This window comes from Fukomys damarensis, unplaced genomic scaffold, assembly GCF_012274545.1.
Source record: "Fukomys damarensis isolate Sample0158 unplaced genomic scaffold, DMR_v1.0_HiC HiC_scaffold_19, whole genome shotgun sequence".
Taxonomy (NCBI): domain Eukaryota; kingdom Metazoa; phylum Chordata; class Mammalia; order Rodentia; family Bathyergidae; genus Fukomys; species Fukomys damarensis.
This window is the reverse complement of record NW_022900931.1, coordinates 19,310,135-19,331,561: the sequence shown is the minus strand read 5'-3', so window position 1 is coordinate 19,331,561 and position 21,427 is coordinate 19,310,135. Positions and strand designations below refer to the sequence as shown.

Below are 21,427 nucleotides of genomic sequence, written 5' to 3'. Positions count from 1 at the left end.
ACGAAGAACCAAGTTGCAGAGTGAGAGCAGCCAGCTCACACAGGACATTGTCATGCAAAGGATTTTTGCGTTATGCTCTAAACACATTTACTATGAAAGAGAGAGCGTATAATTTGTTTTTGTCACACCACCTATAGACTGTTGTAATTATGTACACACCCTCTTCCTTTCTTAGGATAGGCAAAGAAAAATTTTGTGGCAAAGGCAGTTTTTTTTTTTTTTTTTTTTTTTTGGTCTCAGCTCTGAGGCCAATTAGTACTTTAAGCATCTCTACAATACTTACTGTACTTTCTTAGGAACACTGGAGTATGAGCTTTAATGACAGCCTGGAGAATACCAGTTCAAAGAAAGGGCTGGTTTATTATGACAGATGTCTGCTAGTTACCCAGTCATTGACACGTCCGTGTCAGAGTTCTGAGCCTGGACACAGTGGTGGGCAGTGTAGAGAGATCTCTCTGGTCATGTAGCAGTGTACACAGGGTTGGGTATAATGAAGGCGGGAGAAAGGGACAATCACGTAGATCTCAAGAAGGGCAGCAGGTAAGGGCCAGGAGTGTGGATTTAACCTAGAATATTTCTAGGTTTTTTTTTCAGATTTACTTTTAAATTTTTTTCCACTAGTAATCTAAGAAAATAAAATTTTTTGTACCTGCCTTCCCCTATCTGAAACAAAGTACAAGGTCTAGTGCTTAAGTCAGTAAATGTTTTTTGACTATACACTTGTTCTTAGTACCATTACTTGGACTTTGGGAATTCTTATTTTACTTAGTGTCTCTTGAACCAGTTAACAAGCCATATAAGAAAACTAAAACTGAACCTACTTTTTTTTTTTTTTTTGGTACTGGGTATCAAACTCGGGACCTTGCTCTTGCAACACAGAGGGTAGAACCACTGAGCTAAATCCCTGGCCCCTGAATCTACTTTTTGATTAATATGATTTTTGCTTTAATACTTTTTTCTCCAGAACTTTATACCCCAATAAGATTTCAACAGATCTGTTAGGTTCAATGGACTTTAAAATCTTTAAAGATCTTTAAGATTTTGTTTTAAGTGGGTCGAAAATATGCTACAATCTTAAAACAACTGAAACAGAGTAGTTTTCCATTGTATATAACATCACTTTCATCATTAGGATAAGCTTGCGAAGTACCAAATTGAATATGTTTCAGAAAACAATTTTCTTTCACAATTTTCCTCTCTTTTCTCTGTCACTCCCTCTGTCCCTTTTCCCACAACTTTCTTTTTCCTTCCTTCTACTTATAAGCTTTTAAAAAGTCACACCTCCCATCGTTCAATCAGTGCCACCCACTTAAGAAAAAAGCACAAAAAACTCTGTAAAGTTTCTGGAAAACATCTATAAATAAGTTGGTTATTTTCTTGGTAAAAAAATAATCTCATATGATTTATTTAAACATACTTTCATGATGCATTTAATATTCAATTTACATTACTGATATTGAGTTGATATACAAACATCTATTAATATGCTTTATATTATTGTGTTCCATAAAATGAGATCCTTTTTAGTTACACCTGTTTTCAGATTCACTCATGCCCGTACAATATGGAACTGACATGGATTGCATAAAATTAATTTAAGGGGCAGTTGCAGACTGTTTTAAGCCAGCATCTGTCCAAAATGTTCTGCAGTACTGAAGTTCTCCATCATCATTTGTATATCTCTCATTAAGGTTAACAATCTGCTGAAGAACCCAGTCATTCCACATTATGCTTTTGTAAACAAAGACTAGAGATCTCATGACTTGGTTAGTATTAAATTCGAAAAAAGAAAAAATCTTCAACAGGTGAAGAGTGAGCAGTGTAATTCACATTAGCTGCATTTACAATATGACAAACAAAGTCAGAGGGGTCTTCCAGCACATATACCACATCTCATATTCCTAAAGTTTGAAAATATAGGAACATGAGACCTGTTTGGAAAAGAGATAGCTCCTTTATATTTTAGAAATGGGGAATGCTTTCTAAACTAGTGTTTTTATTCATTACATTTATTGGTACATTTTAGGAATACATCATGATCGTGTGCATCATTGGGAATTTTTATTTGCACATGATGTACTTTGGTTTTAATTTCTTTCCCATTCCCCTGCCCGCCCTTCAACCCCTCCCTCCACCCCTTCCTTATTTACAAAAGCTTTGTTTCCATTTTTTCTTTCTTTCCTCATTTTTTTTTTTTTGTCTCTTGCCTTTCCCCCACACCCTTTTCCTAGTTGCCCTTCCTCTTTGAGCATTTTCCTTTCTATTTCACAATATCTATTATGCATTGTGGTCTTTACTTATACTTTCAGTTTCTCACACTGAAAGACAAGTTGGTATTCACACGTGTATGTCCTACTTTACTTAAACGTAGTTTTTAATTGAAAATACATTTGAAAGGCTGTCTATACTGGAATAAGAATTTTGCTTTTCAGAAATTCAGCCTTATACATATTGCTTGAAAGGCGCATCTTTCACAGCACCTAATAGTGACTGTTGCTGACAACCCGATTGATTATCAGAGTGTTGTTTGAAAAGTAGCATGAATATGTGAAAACTTTTCTAAGTATCAAGAGCAGCTAGAAATTTCCCTGAACCTGAATTATGTATTTAAGTAATCATGAGAAGAGTGTGCCCCTTTCCCAGTCCTCAACCATCTTGCACATAATAAAATCAGATCACATCTTAGAATAACAACACTGCTTTGTGAGCTGCTGAAGCAAAATTGCAATATCCCACACCTTTTTTAGCAGTTGTACTATTTCCAACTCTGGACTAGCTCATTTCATTGGGTGACTCTTTGAGAACCCAGAGGTCTTTAGAAATACTCTTTATGATTTGGGTTTTTCAAAAGGATAACTGCAGGACATCTAAATGTTGGGAAAATAAAGACCAAATTTTATTTTTCTTGCTTTACACTATCAAAATGATATGAAAGAAAATGTGTAGACTCAAATAGATAAAAACTGGGTTTTTTTTTCCATAAATACTCGCCAATACCAGAAAAGGGTAATATGACATTTTCATAAAACTGAAGATTCTACTTTATTGAAGCTTTGCAAAAACCATTTAAGAGTAGAATTTTGCATGCGACTTTGATTTAAACTGGGCCTTTAAAGAACCAAGGAATCTTATTTCCCTAGTTTATTATATAATTTAAACTGTTGTTTGTTGTGCATTTTTGATGATTTTGGCAGTTTAGATATCTCATAAATAGGAGAAAAAGAAATTGAGACCAGAAATAGAAAGGATGAAATGCTGCAAAAATTCTTCTCTTCTGGTATTTCCAGTGTCACTTAAAATAACATAAGAAAAAATACTGTTGTGAAGTATGTTTTAAAAAGCATTATGACAGCAACAGGAATGTCCTTAAATAGGTACAGATTTGTGTTTTCTTTACTTCTCTATGTGACTCTTTTGAGGATCAAAGTTTCATTTTAAGTCAGTGGGAGCTCAATAGTCAGGCCAGCCCTACATGAATACAGGGCAAGACAAGAATTTTGGGTCAAATGATGGAATTTTTAGTGCCAATTTTCATGCAAATAGTGCTGTCATTTATCTAAAAATGATGGTTATAATGCAATTTTAAGAGAACCTCTAAGTAATTTTGTTTTTGTTTTTTTTGCTTGTTTTTTTCCACTAGCATTCCTAGAGTTGGAGTAAGCTAGACTTCTTATCTATTATATCTGGGACTGTAATTTATGGACTTGCAACAAAATATGTAAAGGCATAATCAATTCTATAAGATGGATCATACTATAAACACTTCCTTTACCAATTGAATTTTAAGTGGCTGGCTCCTAATATGCTCTCAATAAATGTTTACTACATTAAATATTTGTGTTATAACAACTCAATAATATAAATTGAACACTTAATTATCACTGCTTGTGATTTAATTTTAACCATATCAATGTTTGCAAACTTACATTTACTAATACAGTATGATCAAAGAGAATGTGTCCATATATGGATTTTTTAAATAAAAAATCATTAATATGTTTTTCAACTATTGCAAGGTAAACTTTTGAAACATTTGTGTAGCCCTATTATATTTTAGAATTTCGGGCATATAAAATAAAATATGGATAATTTAACCAAGCAAAAATACTAAAGTGTATTTTTAAAAATATTCTTTCAAAATGTATTTGAATCTCATTTCAAAATCAGAGCCATTTAAAACACATAGTTAATAATGCCATAGATTGTTATAAATGATGTATCTATCTACCAACAGGAAAGAAGATAGGAGAATGTCTCATTGGGGAAAGAGACATTGTTGATCTGTTCTAAGCAAAAGACTTTGCATTTTGCTTGAAACAAAGTGACATGTTTACTCACTGTTTTGTGTGTGTGTGTGTGTGTGTTGTGTGTATATTTAAATTACATAATCAATAATTCTAAATAATTGAGGTATCAAGAGTTAACTTTTAGAAAATGTCGGCACAGCATATATTGAGATTTCATTAGTAAGCCCTTTTGAGTCTCTATAATATGATGGGCATTGTGGGCAAATAAAAACAAATAATACATAATACAGGGTAACGGGGAAGACAGCAAAGTAAACCAGCAACTGAAATACTGTGGCTAAGTTCTGTTCAGTAGTAATAGGGATATAAAGAGTTTCTAACATAACTTGGAAAAATAGGATAATGTAATGGTGTCCAGAAAATGAGACATCTAGAATGTTTTTGAAAGATGGCGGAAGACCCGTGCAAAGACCAGGCTTTTGAATTTTATCTGAATTGTGAAGAAAGAACTATGCTCGGCTACAGTGCATCTCTAGGACACTTTGAGAGTCAATTTAAGAAGAAAGAAAATGGGAAGATGAAAGTGTCTCAAAGATGTAGTCTAACTTCCTTTCCATGGTATCCTGTGGTCTAGTCCCCCTATTTCACTAACCCACTTTCTAAAGCCTTTCTCCTGCTCCCAGAAGTATATGCTCCAAGTGAATTACTTTCTAATGCATCATGTTTTTTTTTACTTCTTTTTGCCCGCTTTCATACCACTGTACATCTCTAGTGTACTTTTTCTTTTCTCAGTTCCACTTTCCCCTCTTGTCTAGCACCTGTGGAATAATATCTACCTCAGCCATCACTTCTGGAAGTAATTGGTTCCACCTCACAGCCACATTCTCCTTGAATAATATCAATGTACCCCTTATCATATTTTATTGCTCTTGTCTACCCTTGTATGAGTCTACATACAAGTCTACCTTGTGGGTAGGGATTATATTTTATTCATCCTTAACAGCCAGGATGATACTTGGCCTGTAGTTATTGCTGTATCTCTCCATCTGTATTACAAAAATAGTAATCAGAAGAAATGGCGTGGACCATTAAAGTTAACTTTCAGGGCAGCATGAGCAGAATATGACTGCAATTAGGAAAAATAAAACAATACTGTTGTACTTCATAGAAGAGAGTGAGTCCACAGAAAGATTATGGAGACTCTTCAGTGGGCCCCCATGTTACAACCTGACATACAATCAACGTGGGTTGACTGGAAGTTTGGTTTTAACTTAGGACCGAAGTCTTGAGTTATTACCCGAATGCCAACCACTTGTGCCTCCAGATGGTCTCAGACACAGATTTAACCCTTAAAGAGTTCTGGGAGGAACATGACAGCGTCCTTTCCTGTGTGGAGTTAATTGAGAAATCCTGGGCCAGTGTCTCTCTAAGGACACTGAGATCTGCCTATATACAGGAGAGAGACTTCGAAGGCTGTGGAGAGGAAGCTGAGCCTCCCATTGACCAACTTGAAGTATAGCTGCCCCCAGGAACGAATTGAGTTTGTAAGTCAAGGGTCCGCTGTATAAGGTTTGTCTTTGTTCATCCTGTTAGTCTAGGTAAGATTACTTGGGTTTAGGAAATCTGAACGCTGTGGTAATTGGAGAAATTGTATCTGTTGTGAAACATGCATTGTTTACCAGCCCTTACTGTGCTGCAAATGAAGTACCCATGGTTCACTTTTTTTGTCCTGATTCTGATTGTGAAATTGGCTTTTTGAGTTAATCTTGAAATTAAGAAAAGTATATGTGAAAGACTCAGCAAAGCCAGGATGCATGGGAGCAAAGGCCTATAATCCCAACACTCTGGGAGGCTAAGGCAGGAGGATCACAAGTTTGAGCCCTTCTTGGGCAATTTAGTGACTTAGCAAGACACTGTCTCAAAAATAAAAAAAAGAAAAAGGTCACAGGTGTAGTTCAGAGTGAAAGCTCTGGGTCCAAAATCTCCAGTAATAAACTAAATTTTAAAGTGAAGTAAAATAAAAACTGTGGTCAAGGTTAAATTAATTAGTGGGCATTCTGTCTTTTGCGTCCACCTCGTGAGTTTATTGAACACATTTCCACGTGAGTAGCACCCTTATGTATGCTGAAGAGTCAGTGTGCGCTGCAAGGAAAAGCAAAGGCTTCACTAATATTCACTCATTTTATTGTATTGTTTACCGATACTCTAGATAGTTTTACAAAATTTTGTTTTCCTGTTTTGATAATCTTTATAAAATTTCTTTTCTCTGCTTCTCTTTTATTTCAAACAACCTAGCTGAATAGCAGAAAAATAAGCCATCCATGTACATATTTATGTCATTCACATACACATTTCTATGCATAGTATATGTATATGTAGGCACTATATAGACACACATATACATACATACACATGTATGTACATATCTGTTCCACCATGTCCTACAGTAATTAAAGTATGGATTTATTTTATTTGTCAATCTGGTGGATCTCAGCAACATTCAAAATTAAATCTCTGGCAGATATACTCAGTTTTTTCTCCTAAATTCAGACTAAAAAAATATTATCAAAAACTCTTTGGCAATGATGTCATTATTATTGCTGTATAAATTCTTTTCATGCTACTCAGACTGTGAAGTATATTATTGTCATAATGTTACAGGCTGGGAAAAATTAAACATGAGGAATTACAGCTGAGTTTTACTACATATTAATTATTTTAATTGACTGTTTCTTAAATGAGTATCTGATAAATCAATCTTACAATTCCTCATGCTTCATGACACATTTAACTCAATACAGATACTTAAGAATCATTATGCTGCGAGAGCTTTAATACAGATTCAGGATCATTGTAATTAAAATCATACTCTTACCTGATGCTCAATTCTAAGCCTTTTTGTTTTTATTGTAATTTTCTTTGGTCTATACTTTGAATTTAATACTATAACATTGATAGGCAGAATATATAATCAAGTTAAATACGTTGGATATGTTGAGAAAAAATATTTTGTCTCCAGGGTAAGACATAAAATCTGGCCTTAATTGACATTCTGTATAAACAGCCATCACCTCATGGAATTCTTTAAAGATACAGTTCTCTCCTGGTCCTTGCCATGAAGATAAGGAATGGCTTAATGACTCCATTCAAGGTTATCATTAAAATAAAGGAGATTTTCAGGCATCTGCTATAAATCACTATAAAATAGCCTGTGGGTAACCTTTGACACTACTTATTTGAAATAAACCTGGGCAGATTCCTAACCTTTGTCAGTAGGTGGGCTAAAAGTCTTTTCCTTTCTCTTCTTCATTTCCTGCAATATTGGTTTCTCCTTAAGTGACTAAAAAGAATTTGTATGTGTATAAATTGACATGTGTTTTATACTGAAATAATGTAGATCCATTAAAAGTATGTTAAGGATGTTTATAATGTTCATTTCAAATAGTTATTTAGACTTAAGGTATATGAATGTATTTGGCATCTAATTGCAATGATTTTATAAAATACTGTATGACGTGATTGTCATAAAAATTTGCAGGGGACCAGGCCAATAGCACTGAAATTAAATGTGTAGGCCCTGTCATATAGGGCATAAAAGTTTCTTCAGAATTAAAAAAGTGCATGATCTTAGTGTTCAGTCTTGTTTTTCAAAGAACTTACTGCTTACTGGTCCTTTCCTCTTTTGGCATTAAGGTTTACTAAAGATAAGATTTTTCGAATATCCTTTAATACCTTTAACCTCAGTTGCTTTATCTGGGAAAAGATTATACATTCTTTCTCTGAGAATAAAATAAGATGAAATATATAAATGTAGCTTGTATTTTATAAAATAGAATTGAGATGTCAGGGGATAGAGTGACTAGATTAGGAAATCAGCCCTGAAATTGTAGATCTATATAATTATTCAAACTTTTTAAAATATGTAAATACTAAGGCTATATTACTCATTAAACATACTTTATACATTTTATAGTATTTAAATTACTCCCCCAAATATTTCTCCAACTGTGTGTTGAGCTACATGCAGTTATCTTTTCTTTGAAAACTAGTTCTCTTCATGACAAAGTTGCTTTACAAATTTTTTTTGTGATTTTTTTTTTTGGGGGAGAAGCTTGAATTTCACAAATAGAACTTGTATAATTCCCATATATGATTAGACATACACCATGCCTTCTCTTTCATTTACTCTCTAATAGGTTAATTATTAGAGAAGGAGAAAGGGGAGGAAATCCTTTAGTCAATCATAAGTGGAAGGTAATTGCTTTTGCTAAATACATTGGGAAAGGTAAAATGGTCTTTAGTTAGGATAGAACCTTGGTCCTCCTGTATCTAAGTATATGCTCTACCACTGAGCTATATTCCAGACCCTTTTAATAAAAGTAATTTTTAATGAAATGATCTAATAAAAGTTACCTAATAGCAAATCCTAAGCAGCAAATTGTATAAGGCTCAATGTTCCAAAAATTCATGCCCTATATCTCTCCCCGTGTTTCGAGACTCTTCAGAAACAGTTGTCTGTGATCCACAGAATAAATTACAAATTCCCGACAAGTCATGAAAATGCATTTAAGCACCAAAATCCACATTCCCGATTAATAAATCAATCACTCTAGTGATAAGGAGTTTAGTCTAATCCAAAAATAATAAAGTGTGAGAGGTTTTGTTTTTATTTTCAAAGGATTACTCAGTAATATTTGTTTATTGAAATTTCCTGGCAACTTATATTGCCTTAAACTGTTCTGTCATTTCATGTCTACATATTGCTTCCCTCCCTGGAGTACAAACTGCTTCTCTCTCAAACTGTCATTCTGTTGGGATTAGTGCTAAAAGATCCTTGTGGGATAAATTAAAGAATTAATATTCTACATGTAAACAAGTTATTCTAGGCATCACTCTTCAAAATCTATATTCAAAAAATAAAATTGCTAATAACAGTTTTTAACCTGTGGAGTGGCCATCAGTGTAGGTTAGGAGATGGAGAGAAAAGGATTTTGCATTTAAATTTTATTTCACCTGTCTTTGGACTTTTTAGCATTGTCTTTCTTGGTTGCGTCTTGATTTCTTTCTGTGTACAGTGAGTGGAGTGAAGAGCTACAGTTAATATGTACTGACCTAGGCAAATTTCAGGTTCCATTACTAGGAAACCAATTAGGAGGAGCTCCTGACAATGGCTTTATTGCCTGGGGCCACGGGGCCCCAGGGATGGCAACCCTGCAACTCTAAAAAGAAAACAAGAGAAAAGGGGAGTGAAATTCTGAAGACTGGGGAAATCTAGGGAATTCAAACCAAATTTGAAGAGAGATTGAGATATTGAGATTGAGATTCATTGCAGTAGTGCATATGCTTTTTTATGTCATTCACAAGTCCAAATGGCATTTGCTCAGCATGCAATCCATGCATTGTGTGTCGGTATCATACTTCTTAAACATTTTAATGCACAGAAAAACATAACTTACCAGTAGTAACTTAAAGAAGAGGCTCAATTAGTTATCTAATTAACATGTAACGGTAATATTTGGCTATTTTTTCCTGTTCAGGGAATGTGTGAGTGATAAAAATGTCAACATGCTAATAATACCTTAGAGAGCAGAAATCGAAAGGGTGAGAGCACTCAGGTTGTCAGAGAAGAATCTTTTAACGGGAAAAAGTTTTCTTAAACAGTTTGTAATCTGATCACTTTGCCATCAACAGTTCAGGAAAACAACTAAAACAAGACAGTGAAACCTAGTGAGGTGATTGTTAAGGAACACTAGGGCCTGCCTTGGCTTTGCATAGCCTTTTCCGACTTTGTGTCCCATTCACCACCCGTCTCACACGTGTCCATTTTTACCCATGATCCCGCACCTTAGAAAATCCGGCTGCCACTCAAGTCTCCCAAAGAAGATTGTCATTAAGCATTAAATGGACTGTTGGGGGGAGTCCTAGGACTCTTCCATGCACATATATGAGCTGTGGAAATAAGGCCTTGATTTTACTAATGGTATTCAATGACTTTAAATATGATTATGCCTTCTATTTCCTCTCACCATTCTCTAGGCTGCAGTCTAAACATGGTCGGACTCTTTGTTACCAGAAAATTCTAAGCCCAAATATGTGATTCAAAATATGTTGTTTGGTTTTAAGATCATGAATATTTCATTAACATTTTCATCAGTATTTTTGTCCTGAATGATAGTCTATGGCGCCATGGAATATTTTAACTCTCTTTGATATGACTCCAATGGATCAGTTGGCAGCTAATTTGTTTTGAGGGTATTTATTTGATTGTGCTATTTGATAGGAATTGCTTTTGTAGATTCAGGAGAGATGTTGTGCTTCTTTTCAGGTACAGGCAGAGCTGCTGTCTGCAACAGAGAGATGGTGATAGAATTTGATCAGCATGACTTCCATTTCTTAAGAGTTTATTTTGTAAAGCTTTATTACTCTGGGAGCTCATGTTTACTATGTGAGTCCATTCCACCATTTGAAAATTTTGTAGTCCTTGTGTCACTTCTATATGTATCTTCAAGTAGAAGTAACAGTAACAAATGCTTTGTAATTATACATTTAAGGACTGATCAGATGGTAGAAAGGACACATTATAGTTTCCTATGTATACAGTGACCAACTTTTTAATTTCTCTAAAGCATTTGTAAAAGCTTTTGGAGATTTACATTTAGAGGTTAATAACAGGATCTGGTATGATTATTAACATCAATTCTTACTGCTCTCTGATTTCTTTTAGCCTCTTGGTTGAAGAACTGTTAATCATTTTAAAAGATAATAGCAATCATCCAGCTGTAATGAATGCCATAGGACAAAATAACCATCATAATTAGGATTTTGAAGTTGTCTGGGGATGAGAGGTTAAACAAAGTTGAACTGCAATATTTCAAATTGGTTCATAGCTGTTCTTGTCCAATATGATTGTTGACAGTTATATTCCTCTGGTTCTTTTCAAATGTAGCTAGAAAATTTTTACCTTGCAGAATTTTTATGAGTAGCTTTTCTTCTGATACTATGGGCTAAAAGAATATGACATTCTTTAAACATATGGAAACTGTTATTTATATAATATGTTTTTAGAATATTTTGGAAAGAAAGAGTAGAGATTGGATAAAGAATAATCTAAAATTGAAATCTCAAAAGATAGATTAGAAATTTTAAGGGGAATGAAGAAAAAGTAAAAGAAAAGAAAGAAAAATGTAAAGAAGACTCATATACCTAATACTGTACACAGTATTATAAATAAAAATGAGAGAGTTTTATTGCAAATTAAATTACTTGACTGTCTTTAGAACAGTGCAGCTAGGTTCAACTCAGGGTGGTTTTTGTCCCCTAGGAAATGTATGGCAATATCTGGAGACATTTTTGGTTGTTGCAACTGGAGCAAGGTGCTACGCATCTAATTCCTTTAGGTAAAGGCCAGGGATAATGAAAAATATCCTACAATACCCAGGGCAGCTGCACAAAATAAAGAATTATTCAGCCCACAATGTCAGTGATTCTGAGCTTGATCAAGTCATCCCTCAAAGTGATCAAAGTTATGTGGCCCATCAAACAGGAGGGTTGAAATTACAGTCTTTTATGACCTAGCATCAGAAGTCAAATTCTGCCATTTCCAAAATATCTTATTAGTTCTATAGATTAACTGTCTATTTTGGGAGAAGGTTGCCAAGACAGTGGCAAAAAAACATTAGGAAGCCAGACCTTTTGGAAGCTATCATACAAGGATTCTGTGTAAAAAGTATGACATTCCTTTTTTGGTTTAGGTATTTCAAAGCAATTTTTAAATTTGTGAATGTAAAACATGAGATATTCTAGAAGCCTGTCTTTACCCTTTCCTCTCTTGTTTTCACATGTTTGTGTGTTTGTATGTATAATCTTTAGTATTGTTGCATTGATCAACAAAGTCAGAAAATGAGGAAAACATTAAGATAAAAACAGAGAAGGAACAGAGGGCACTTTCTACAAGTTAAATGATGGATATCATTTGAATGTTTTTTAATGAGTTAAGGGCCAACAGTACAAATGTAAAAGAAATGTACAATTACCAATATGAAGCCAATGTCCCCCTGTTACGGGAAAATATGAAGGCCGAGTTCTTGTTCTCTAGAAATCGAAGAATGTGATGGAGGTTGAAAGTAGAAAGATATTTATTGATAGGAAAGCTCCTGAGGGGCAGGAGGGGTCCTGAGTGGGTAGCCCAAGGACCCCATTTTACAGAAAAGTTTCATAGGGTGAAGCCCCTGTGGGTACAACGTGAGCCACAGCCATGGACAGCCAGAAATTACAGGTGTAGTCACTTAGGTGATGGGGGCCCAATTGGGAGGCAAGTCACATAGCAAGCACGGATGAAAAGAACAAGGGTTCTCCTAGGAGGCGGTGGGTCCGGAGGTCTCTGGTCACCCCCAGGGTGGCCGATGCCCATCTGCGCTCTGCTTCGCCCAGCTCTTTGAAGAAGTGTGTGGGTCTGGTCATCCTGACTCCAGCTTGAGGCCTGTTTTTCAGCCGACGTGCAACTGTGGTGTGTTTCACCTTCATCCTGGCCCTCTGGAGCACTTAGCCCTCTGACTGCCTAGAATATTTCTACCTAGCTCATCTATCTATAGTATCCTGACCAAAGTACTAGTATCCACTTTCAAGACAAACAGGTATATACATTAAGCAAGGGTGTAAGATAGCAAACTAAGGAAGCTAAAGGAGAAACTGGAGCATATTACCCTCAGCTAACTAACCTAAGACTTGCATTTAAATAGCATTTGGGTCTAATGGTACCAATAACACAGCAAAAGCATGCCTATCAAAGAATTCCTGGAGCTCTTTTTGGTTAACGAGGCATTTTGCAATTTGTAGATCCAAAAGGAAGTGTCTATTCATGAAAGGGGACTTCAAGCCTGTGCTTGGTAAGATGATAGACTTAATTTTTAGAGTCCTACCTCTAGGGTAGGATCATCCACTTGAGTAAGATTCCTATTTCTTCAGGGACCAAGGAACTAAAAAAGTTTAAGATTGTTTTACAGTTTTCTATGTGTTAGTTTGATTGAATTGTGCACATAAATGTAGACCTTCACTCGTCCGAGTCTTTCATGAAGTAAACATCAGACACACACCAGTCTTGTTGGAGATTGTCAGAATATTTCTGTTTTGTCCAGTTTCCTTTAGCAAACCTCTTTATTTGGATGGGGAAGGTGAATGCGGGCTCCCACCGTGAACAACTGGGGTAGAATAAGAAAGAGGATGAGTGGAAGCCCAGCCACACTTACAGGGAAGAGTGGTGAGCCAACAGTGAACATTGTATAACTCAGGCTGTCATGTAGCTTTCCTGTCTGATAGAATAAGAGTATTTCATCAGGGAGAATTAATAGCTGCCACATGATTGAATGTGCAGCATGTTTAATGAATGTCTTTACTCTTCCCCATTTGTGGTCGTAACTACTTTATGTGAGTATTTGTGACCAATACAAGGACAATCACTTTTCAAGTCATACATAGGAAGAAGCCTGAAGTTTATATATTTATGCCACACATACGGATAGATAGATCTCTAGCCATGCGCACATACATATATACAAACATATGGATGTGTATTTATGATCATATGATTATGAAACAATATAGCGAATCCATAGACAAACTGTCCTCAAGGAATTCAGTGTAAAGGAAAACAGACAACTGACATCTATACTATAATTTGAATAAGAAGTAAGTACACTTCAAACTTTTCTTATTTTTGACTATAGAACACAAAAGTTAAGCCACATGTGCAGATGTCTGTCGATTTCTGATTTTCCAGTCTCCGGTAGATAAAAGCCATTTATAGGTAGTGGAAGTACCATGTGATAAATAACAAAAGAGTAGATGTATGAATGAGTGAGTAAATAAACTTATATATTCTTGCTTTTTGACATCACCGTAATATGGATTTAACTGCCAAATGTTTGATATTCGATAATTGAGGTAAATATTTCAAAGCAACTAACATTTGAATAATGATAATGATGTAAAGGTGAACATTTTATTCTGAAGTATATTATTATTAGCATGTCATAAGAGGGGCATTGTATGGGCCAACAACCCAGAAGTAGGTCTATTTCCATATTGTGAAGGACAAGGATAAAAATGGAAAGACATGAGCAGACTTTCTTAGGGTAGTGATATCCCTATCGCTTTTACTTCTCTATTAAAATTTTTTAGCAAAGAAATGACAGTCCGAGGGAGAGAAGGAGAAGAGGAATAAGCCTCTTGGATTGTGAACATGTTTTTGTTAAATTATATTTGATTTTTCTGAGTCATTTGGTTGTTGTACATCATAAAAAGATGAATATTAATATAATTTTGTTAAAACATGTCTTTTCTAGAATAAATGTATCTAAATGAAATAGATTATGGTTTTCTATAGTAATTTTACAGTGTTAAGATTATCTAGAATAATCTATATGTTTTTGATGACAGTTTTTGTTTCTTCAGTACATCGAAAGTTTCAAATGTGTGTCACATTATTTTCTCTACATAACTTATCTCTGGGCTGGGAATTTAGCTCACTGGTGCTATACCTGCCTGGCAAACATAAGGTCCTGAGTTTGATTCCTGATGTAAAAATAAAAATTATCTCTAAGGTGGACTGTCACAGCCTGAAATACTAATTAAAGACTCCATAATATTTTGAGTACAGTGCGCACAAAATCATGTTGAGATGCTTGTTTTCAGACAAGTTACAGTAGTTATGAGTAAACAAAACATGCATAGACAATGTTTATTTGGATTTTATTTGCTTTGCATTCCTTCTTGGATCCAGTAGTTTATTAGAAGAAATTATATTCATGAGAAATTCCTAAAACTTGTATTTGTAAATATAAAATATTTTCTCCTAGATATGTCTCCCATCTAAGTACTAACCAGGCCCGACCCTCTTAGCTTCTGAGATCATATGAGATCAGTGCGTTCAGGGTGGTATGGCTGTAGACTCTCCTCGATATGTTTTATGTGAACTCTTATTATTTTTCTGAAAATATAGTCTAAACAACTTTTGAGTATTACCAAAAGAAATTTTTGATGCTTTACATTATAGAGAAGAGAAAAGCACACAAAGTTACTAAAACATAATCTACAATTTGTGTCTTAACTTTATAACAAATGTACAAAATAGCAAATGCGCGTATTAGTTTATTTCATGTATATTAACCTTCATGTGGTTTATTATATGATAGAATTACATGGTTAGGTCCAAATTTCAGAAATTACATTCAATCCATGTCATTTTAAGTTTACAGTGAAAGTTGACACATATATTTTAAAGAGCATTGTATGTTGAGTCCAAACACCTGATCCTGAATAGAACTTTTAAACCTTAGTTTCCTCCATGAGATTATTAATTACTTTGCGGTGCTTAAGATTAAGTAATTGATTTAAAATATTTATAGTGAAATCTACAAATAATAATAGCTTCCTATTAATATAAACATATTTAATTTAGCTTTCATGTTTATTTAAGTTTAAATAGTTTATATGTTATTGTGTGCAATGGGAACTACTCAACAAATACAAAAACTTTTTGTAACTATCACTTCGTGTACAAGAAATATGCCTTCTCAATAGTTTAAATTGGCAACAACATTTACTAATTGAGCATGGGATGAAATGGAAGTTACTTTCCTCAATTTGTGATGATATACTTTAAGAAATGCTATATTTTACAGTGCTTTCTTGACCTTGAAAGTTATATATATTGTTTTATTTGTAACTTGTTTATATGTATTTTTAAGTTGATGCTTTATTTGTAAGAATAGTAGCAATCATGCTAAGCTTTCCAGTTGTTTTTAAATAAACTAAAAAAATATATCTCTTCAATAGTCATTGCTCATAGTCATAATTGTGAGAATGTGTACCATAAACAGATCATGTCTATTTCATAGTTAAGGTTTTTACATTTGCATCTTTTCAAATGAAAAAAAATTAATAGAAAATGGGAAACTACTGTAATTTCTGTATTTTTCATGAATAATGAGCTCTTGGTGTAGTATCCTGGAAGTAAATACTGATGAAGGCAAATTTTGAAATACTAATATACAATGAATCAAAGTTATTTATTCAGTTACCACTATAAGGATCACACATGTGAGTTCTTCCTAAATATACTATCTGCTGGGTCACAGGGCGGAAGAGAATAAAAGGGCAATTTTGAGTGACATTTATATCAACTTTGGAACTGTCAGCCTCTATCATGTCCTTGGGGCCTTGCACTTTTTGGCTTTCAGACATCTGTGCTGCCTTGAATTAGGAATGTTAAGAGTTCCAGTGGGTCTCTTGCTTTAATAAATGCACAGGTAATAGCTCTTCGTGTTTAAAGCTAAGACGTATGACATTTCACCCCATCAGCGTCCTCTCCTCTTCATCAACACCGTCCATCCCCTTGTGTACACACCTACACTCTATTTCCTCTGTGCTCGTAAATCTCTCCTATTCCAAGGCTCGGAATACATTTGCCTTCACTGTTTTTCCTGCATAGGCAAGCTAAACAGCTACTTTTAATTTCTTGAAGCATTCCCCAAAACTTTTTCAAGAGTTGTTGATATTGTCGAAAGGAAATTCTAAGGCTGTCAGAGAGGCCATTGCTTTCACACAGAGGGTAGTAAACAGGTACAGCATTTGGTGAAGGGGAGGAAGTGCCTGGAATATTCATAGCTGCATAGAAAATACTTAGCGAAGTTCATACCAGGCAATCAGTATATTTAGGCTTAATATGTGGAGTCAAGATCTGGATTCTGATCCTTATTGTCCATCCCATGGAATCTCAGTGGCATTTAGTGTATTACACACATAAAAGGTACCAGGGTTTATTGTTAGCATCCACTGTGTCCGAATCAGATGTTAAAGACTGAGGTAATGTTATGTAATTTGTAGTTTTGCCTGCTCATATTAAGAATGCTTTTAAAAAACTTTATGCTCCCTTTACATTGTATAAGGCAGTGGTCCTCAAACGTGTTAGTTATCAGAATCATCTGGGAATACTTTGTGTTATTAGTAAAACACAGATTTCTGGGCAAAGCCTCAAAGCAGCCGTTATAGTTTGCCTTTCTACGAGCTCCTCCCTGGTGCTAAGGGTGCTAGACCAGGGAGCTCATGTTGACAGCTGCTCATCCATACCCAAATACATACGTAAAATGGACACAATACTTCTGTCTGAACCGTCCACGTGAGTGTTTCAAATGAGTGATCTGGGGATAATTTTTCCCTTATAGTGTTTTAGATGCTGCAGAAAATTTCTCCAACTTAGGTATTGAGTCATTCATGAAATTACCCTATTTTACTTCCTATCAAGATGCTATGAATCAAAACACATTTGAAGTAAAGATCATTATTATGTATCTCATAAAATACCAGATTGCCAATTTGAATTATCTCATGGATTTTCAAATACTATTCTTTTCTCTGAAACAAACAGAAAATGAACTAGAATATTTGGAGAGTAGTTTTTCCTAGGCAGTTCATGAATTTTGTTAAGTACACCTAAGCACAGAATCAAACCTAGAATATAAACTTTAGAATACAAAATTGAAATAGCTGTAATTTTATACAATGATTAATTTCAGTGTTTGGGGGTGAATAAGTAAAAATTTTGCTTGAGGGCTGGGGATTTAGGTCAGTTTCTCTACCACCTGCCTAGCAAGCGCAAAGTCCCAAGTTCGATCCCAGGTACCCCCCCAAATGTGTTTACGTTAATTAACATGTTTCCAAGTCACCTAATTATCCTATTTGATTAAAAGATTTTCTGCTTTCAAGCATTTGTTCTTCTATTGGTAAATATTTTATATTCTTATTCATGAAATACTACCTAAGGTGAAACTAAATTTTTATTCTACCATAATGTGTATATAAAATTGGATATAATGTAAATAATGTTGTACAAACAGGAGGCACAGTATTCTAATTTTAGCATACAGGAAAGGAATACAGATAATTTCCCTTATTTGCAATTTTAGAAAAGTGATATTATCTGATACCTATAAGACACAATAGAAATTTTAGTTATATGGTAGGATTCATAAATTTTATGAATGAAATCACCTATTAGCTAATATATGAAGATGTAAAATCATTTGTTGAAACATAGAACAGGTGAAAATTATCAACTGTGCCTAATTGATGTAGATCTTCATGCCACATATAAGATACACTAAGGAAAATCTAGAAAACCAATCTGGATTTTAAAAACATGATGTGCGTGAAGTGTTTAGAACCGTGTCATATATAAATAAGTAGTACATATTAAGGCAATGTTAATGATAATTTGTTTTAATTTTTAAATAAAATTCAAAAGTGTTTCTTGGAAACCTAGGTGAAGTGGTTATTTTATAAGAAAGTTAGAAAATGTTCTTCTCTTTTGTGTTTAACTAAGACAGCAGTTCTGATCAGAGCTGCACAACCATTTTAAGTCCTACATCAGCGAAGTTCCCTGCCTACCCAGAAGGATACAGAGATGCTTGAGATTGAACCCCTGCTCTTTAGAGGTTTTGAAAATGAATATTATAAAGGGATATTTAAACATGTCTTGCAGGTTACATTAATTGTATGCTTTCTGTGGATAGCTGAGGGCATTTATACTTTGTCTTTTACAACAAAGGATTGCTATATGTAGTTGAAAGTGACATTATGTTGACAGCTAACGAAACATTGTCATGTTCAGATTAAATGTTAAGATCGCGGATTGGTAGAATAATTTACTGGGAAATGACAGGCTGTAGACCTGTGTTTTTCTACACATTTTAAATCAACCTTTCCTTATCACAGCTCATGTTCTGATGATCTTTGCAGGATGAAGTGGCACAGCCACTGAACCTATCAGCTAAACCCAAGACCTCTGATGGCAAATCACCCACATCACCCACCTCTCCCCATATGCCAGTTCTGAGAATAAACAGTGGGGCAGGCCCCCTCAAAGCCTCTGTCCCAGCAACGTTAGCTAGTCCTTCGGCCAGAGTTAGCACAATAGGTAAGTTCTGCCTCTTTGTTCTCTGTGACTGTCTGTGTATGGCAATTGAATGAAATCTTCGATGGCCTATCACACATAACCTTGCGCATGGCTTTAAATTCAGTAGTGAAGTTTCAATTTCTATACATTGAGTCCAGGTCATAATGTCCCCTAAAAATACAATTGAATGAGTTAAGTTTATTTATGTAGCTACTTGTCCATAATAAGTTTATTTTTAAAAAGAAGTCTAAATGACCAACCGTAGTGAGCTGTAGTACCAGCATGTTAGTTTGTAATTTCCTTTTCCATCACTGAAATTTATTTCCATTTTTGTGTTGTGTACAAATGATGAAATATATTTTGCCTAGATCAGGAAAAAAAAAGGTCATGAAGTTCATTTCATTCCATTTTTTGGGAAGTCTTTGATGACTTCGCTTCCCCATAACTATAATTTCAGTAAACAAACATCAGGCAATGTTTCTATAATATGACAAAAAAATTAGTGATTTTTATTTTGTGCATAAACTATAATGTAAATACTTAATTCAGTCATTCATTGCACAATCATTGAAATGTTTATTACTTGAATACAATGATGAGGAGGCCAGCATACTGACCAGCCCTCAAGTAAGTAGCTTAGTTTACTTGGGGAAAAGTTACCTATCCTGTGGTCCAAGTCAGGTACAAAAAGTGCTACTTCAGAGCACAGCCACTAGTCCTATAGTCAAAGCGAAGATCAGATTCTGGGAAGCATCCAGAAAAACTAAGTTAAAGATAGTGTAATAAAAACTGAGCTTTGCAGAAGAGATACATTCCTAGGCATTATAGATTTTAAGAAAAAAAAAACTCAGTAGAATAATATGTTCTTTTAGAAATGCACTAATTTGCCTCAAGAATGGAATGAATATATAGTAGAAAGTTATGAACACTAAAACTGAAAAGATTTGGATGGGATCAGATTGATGATATTTTGACTTTTTTTCCAAAAAACAATGTGATCAGAACTTTCAGAAGCATATTAGTAACAGAAAGATATTAGAATCAGAACACTTTGTTTTAGTGTAAGACAAGAGTAGAGATACATATGCTAAATCAAAGGGGAGAATAAATTGAGGAGATATTATTTAAAAAGAATTGACATAACTCTTCCACAACCAAATATATCTATCTGGTAAGGGTCAAATTGGAGACAGACATCTAGGATTTAGAATTTATGAACTAATAAAGATTTTTGTCTCCATGAATTCTGAAAGAGAAGACAAAAGTGGGATGAAATTGGGAGGAGACCTAAATATACAAGCTTAGTATGTGTTGAATTTGAAACACAGGGTGTTCAGAAGGTAGCTGTAAGCCTCCTGATAATGTAAAGGGGGTGCTGGAATTTTAGATGTGGAAATTATTCTTGACAAGGCTGCTGAAGCCAGACAGCAAAAAAGTTCACCCAGAAAGATTATTCCTAGTAGGAAGAAAAGTGAATGAATCATAGGAGCTCCTATTGTAGTTGTTATCTGTTGGTATATTAAAAGTTGAGACTTAGTCCCTTACAACAGCCAACATTTATTATGTCAGTTTCAAAGTGTCGGCGCAGCTGGTTAATTCTGGCGAGGATCTGTCATGTAATTGCAGCCAGAGCTGCAGTCATCTGTGGGCTTTACTTGGAATGAATGACCCGTTTCCATGATGACTTGCTTACATGGTTGTTGGTTGGAGCCCTCAGCTCTTTGCCACATGGGTCTGTCCCCAGGGCTGCTCATAGCATGACAGAAAGTCTTTCCAAGTGAGTGATCCAAGAGAGAATGTGTAAAAAGAAAGCCGCAGTGCCTTTTATGACCTCTTCTTCAAAGTCACACATCCTCAGTTCTGTTTCATTCTGCTCATTACAAGAGTATCATGTAGTCCACCCAACTCATGGGAAAGGATAATCGTGCTCTGACTTTTGAAGAAAATAGTTTCCAAGTATAGTATCTATGGATATATTTTAATCCAGAGCACTTTAGAATAAGAATGAAGGTAGGGCAACATCACCTTGGCCTAGAAAGATCAAAGGGTATTCCTCAAACTACAGGTTATTCTTAGTGGTGGCTCCTTCTTCAGGAAAGTGACAGAACACAAGAACTTTAGGTTTATCTGGAGCTCCTGGATAGATGATTCTGACAAAGAAATTTCAGTAGAATGGTTTCAGTAGACTTCTAGGTACCCAGATTTGAAGAACATGAGAGAAAAGACAGCA

General features: G+C 34.8%; 1 protein-coding gene across 18 annotated transcripts in view; it reads left to right on the top strand.

Moving 5' to 3' along the window:
• Sox5 (SRY-box transcription factor 5) overlaps positions 1-21,427 on the top strand; it is a 936,135-nt gene that overhangs the window by 878,334 nt on the left and 36,374 nt on the right. For all 18 annotated transcript variants that reach the window (XM_033766292.1, XM_010615329.2, XM_010615302.2 and 15 more), the window contains one exon: positions 19,041-19,218. In XM_033766292.1, coding sequence (XP_033622183.1) covers positions 19,041-19,218 — 178 coding nt within the window. The remainder of the gene's footprint in view (positions 1-19,040; positions 19,219-21,427) is intronic.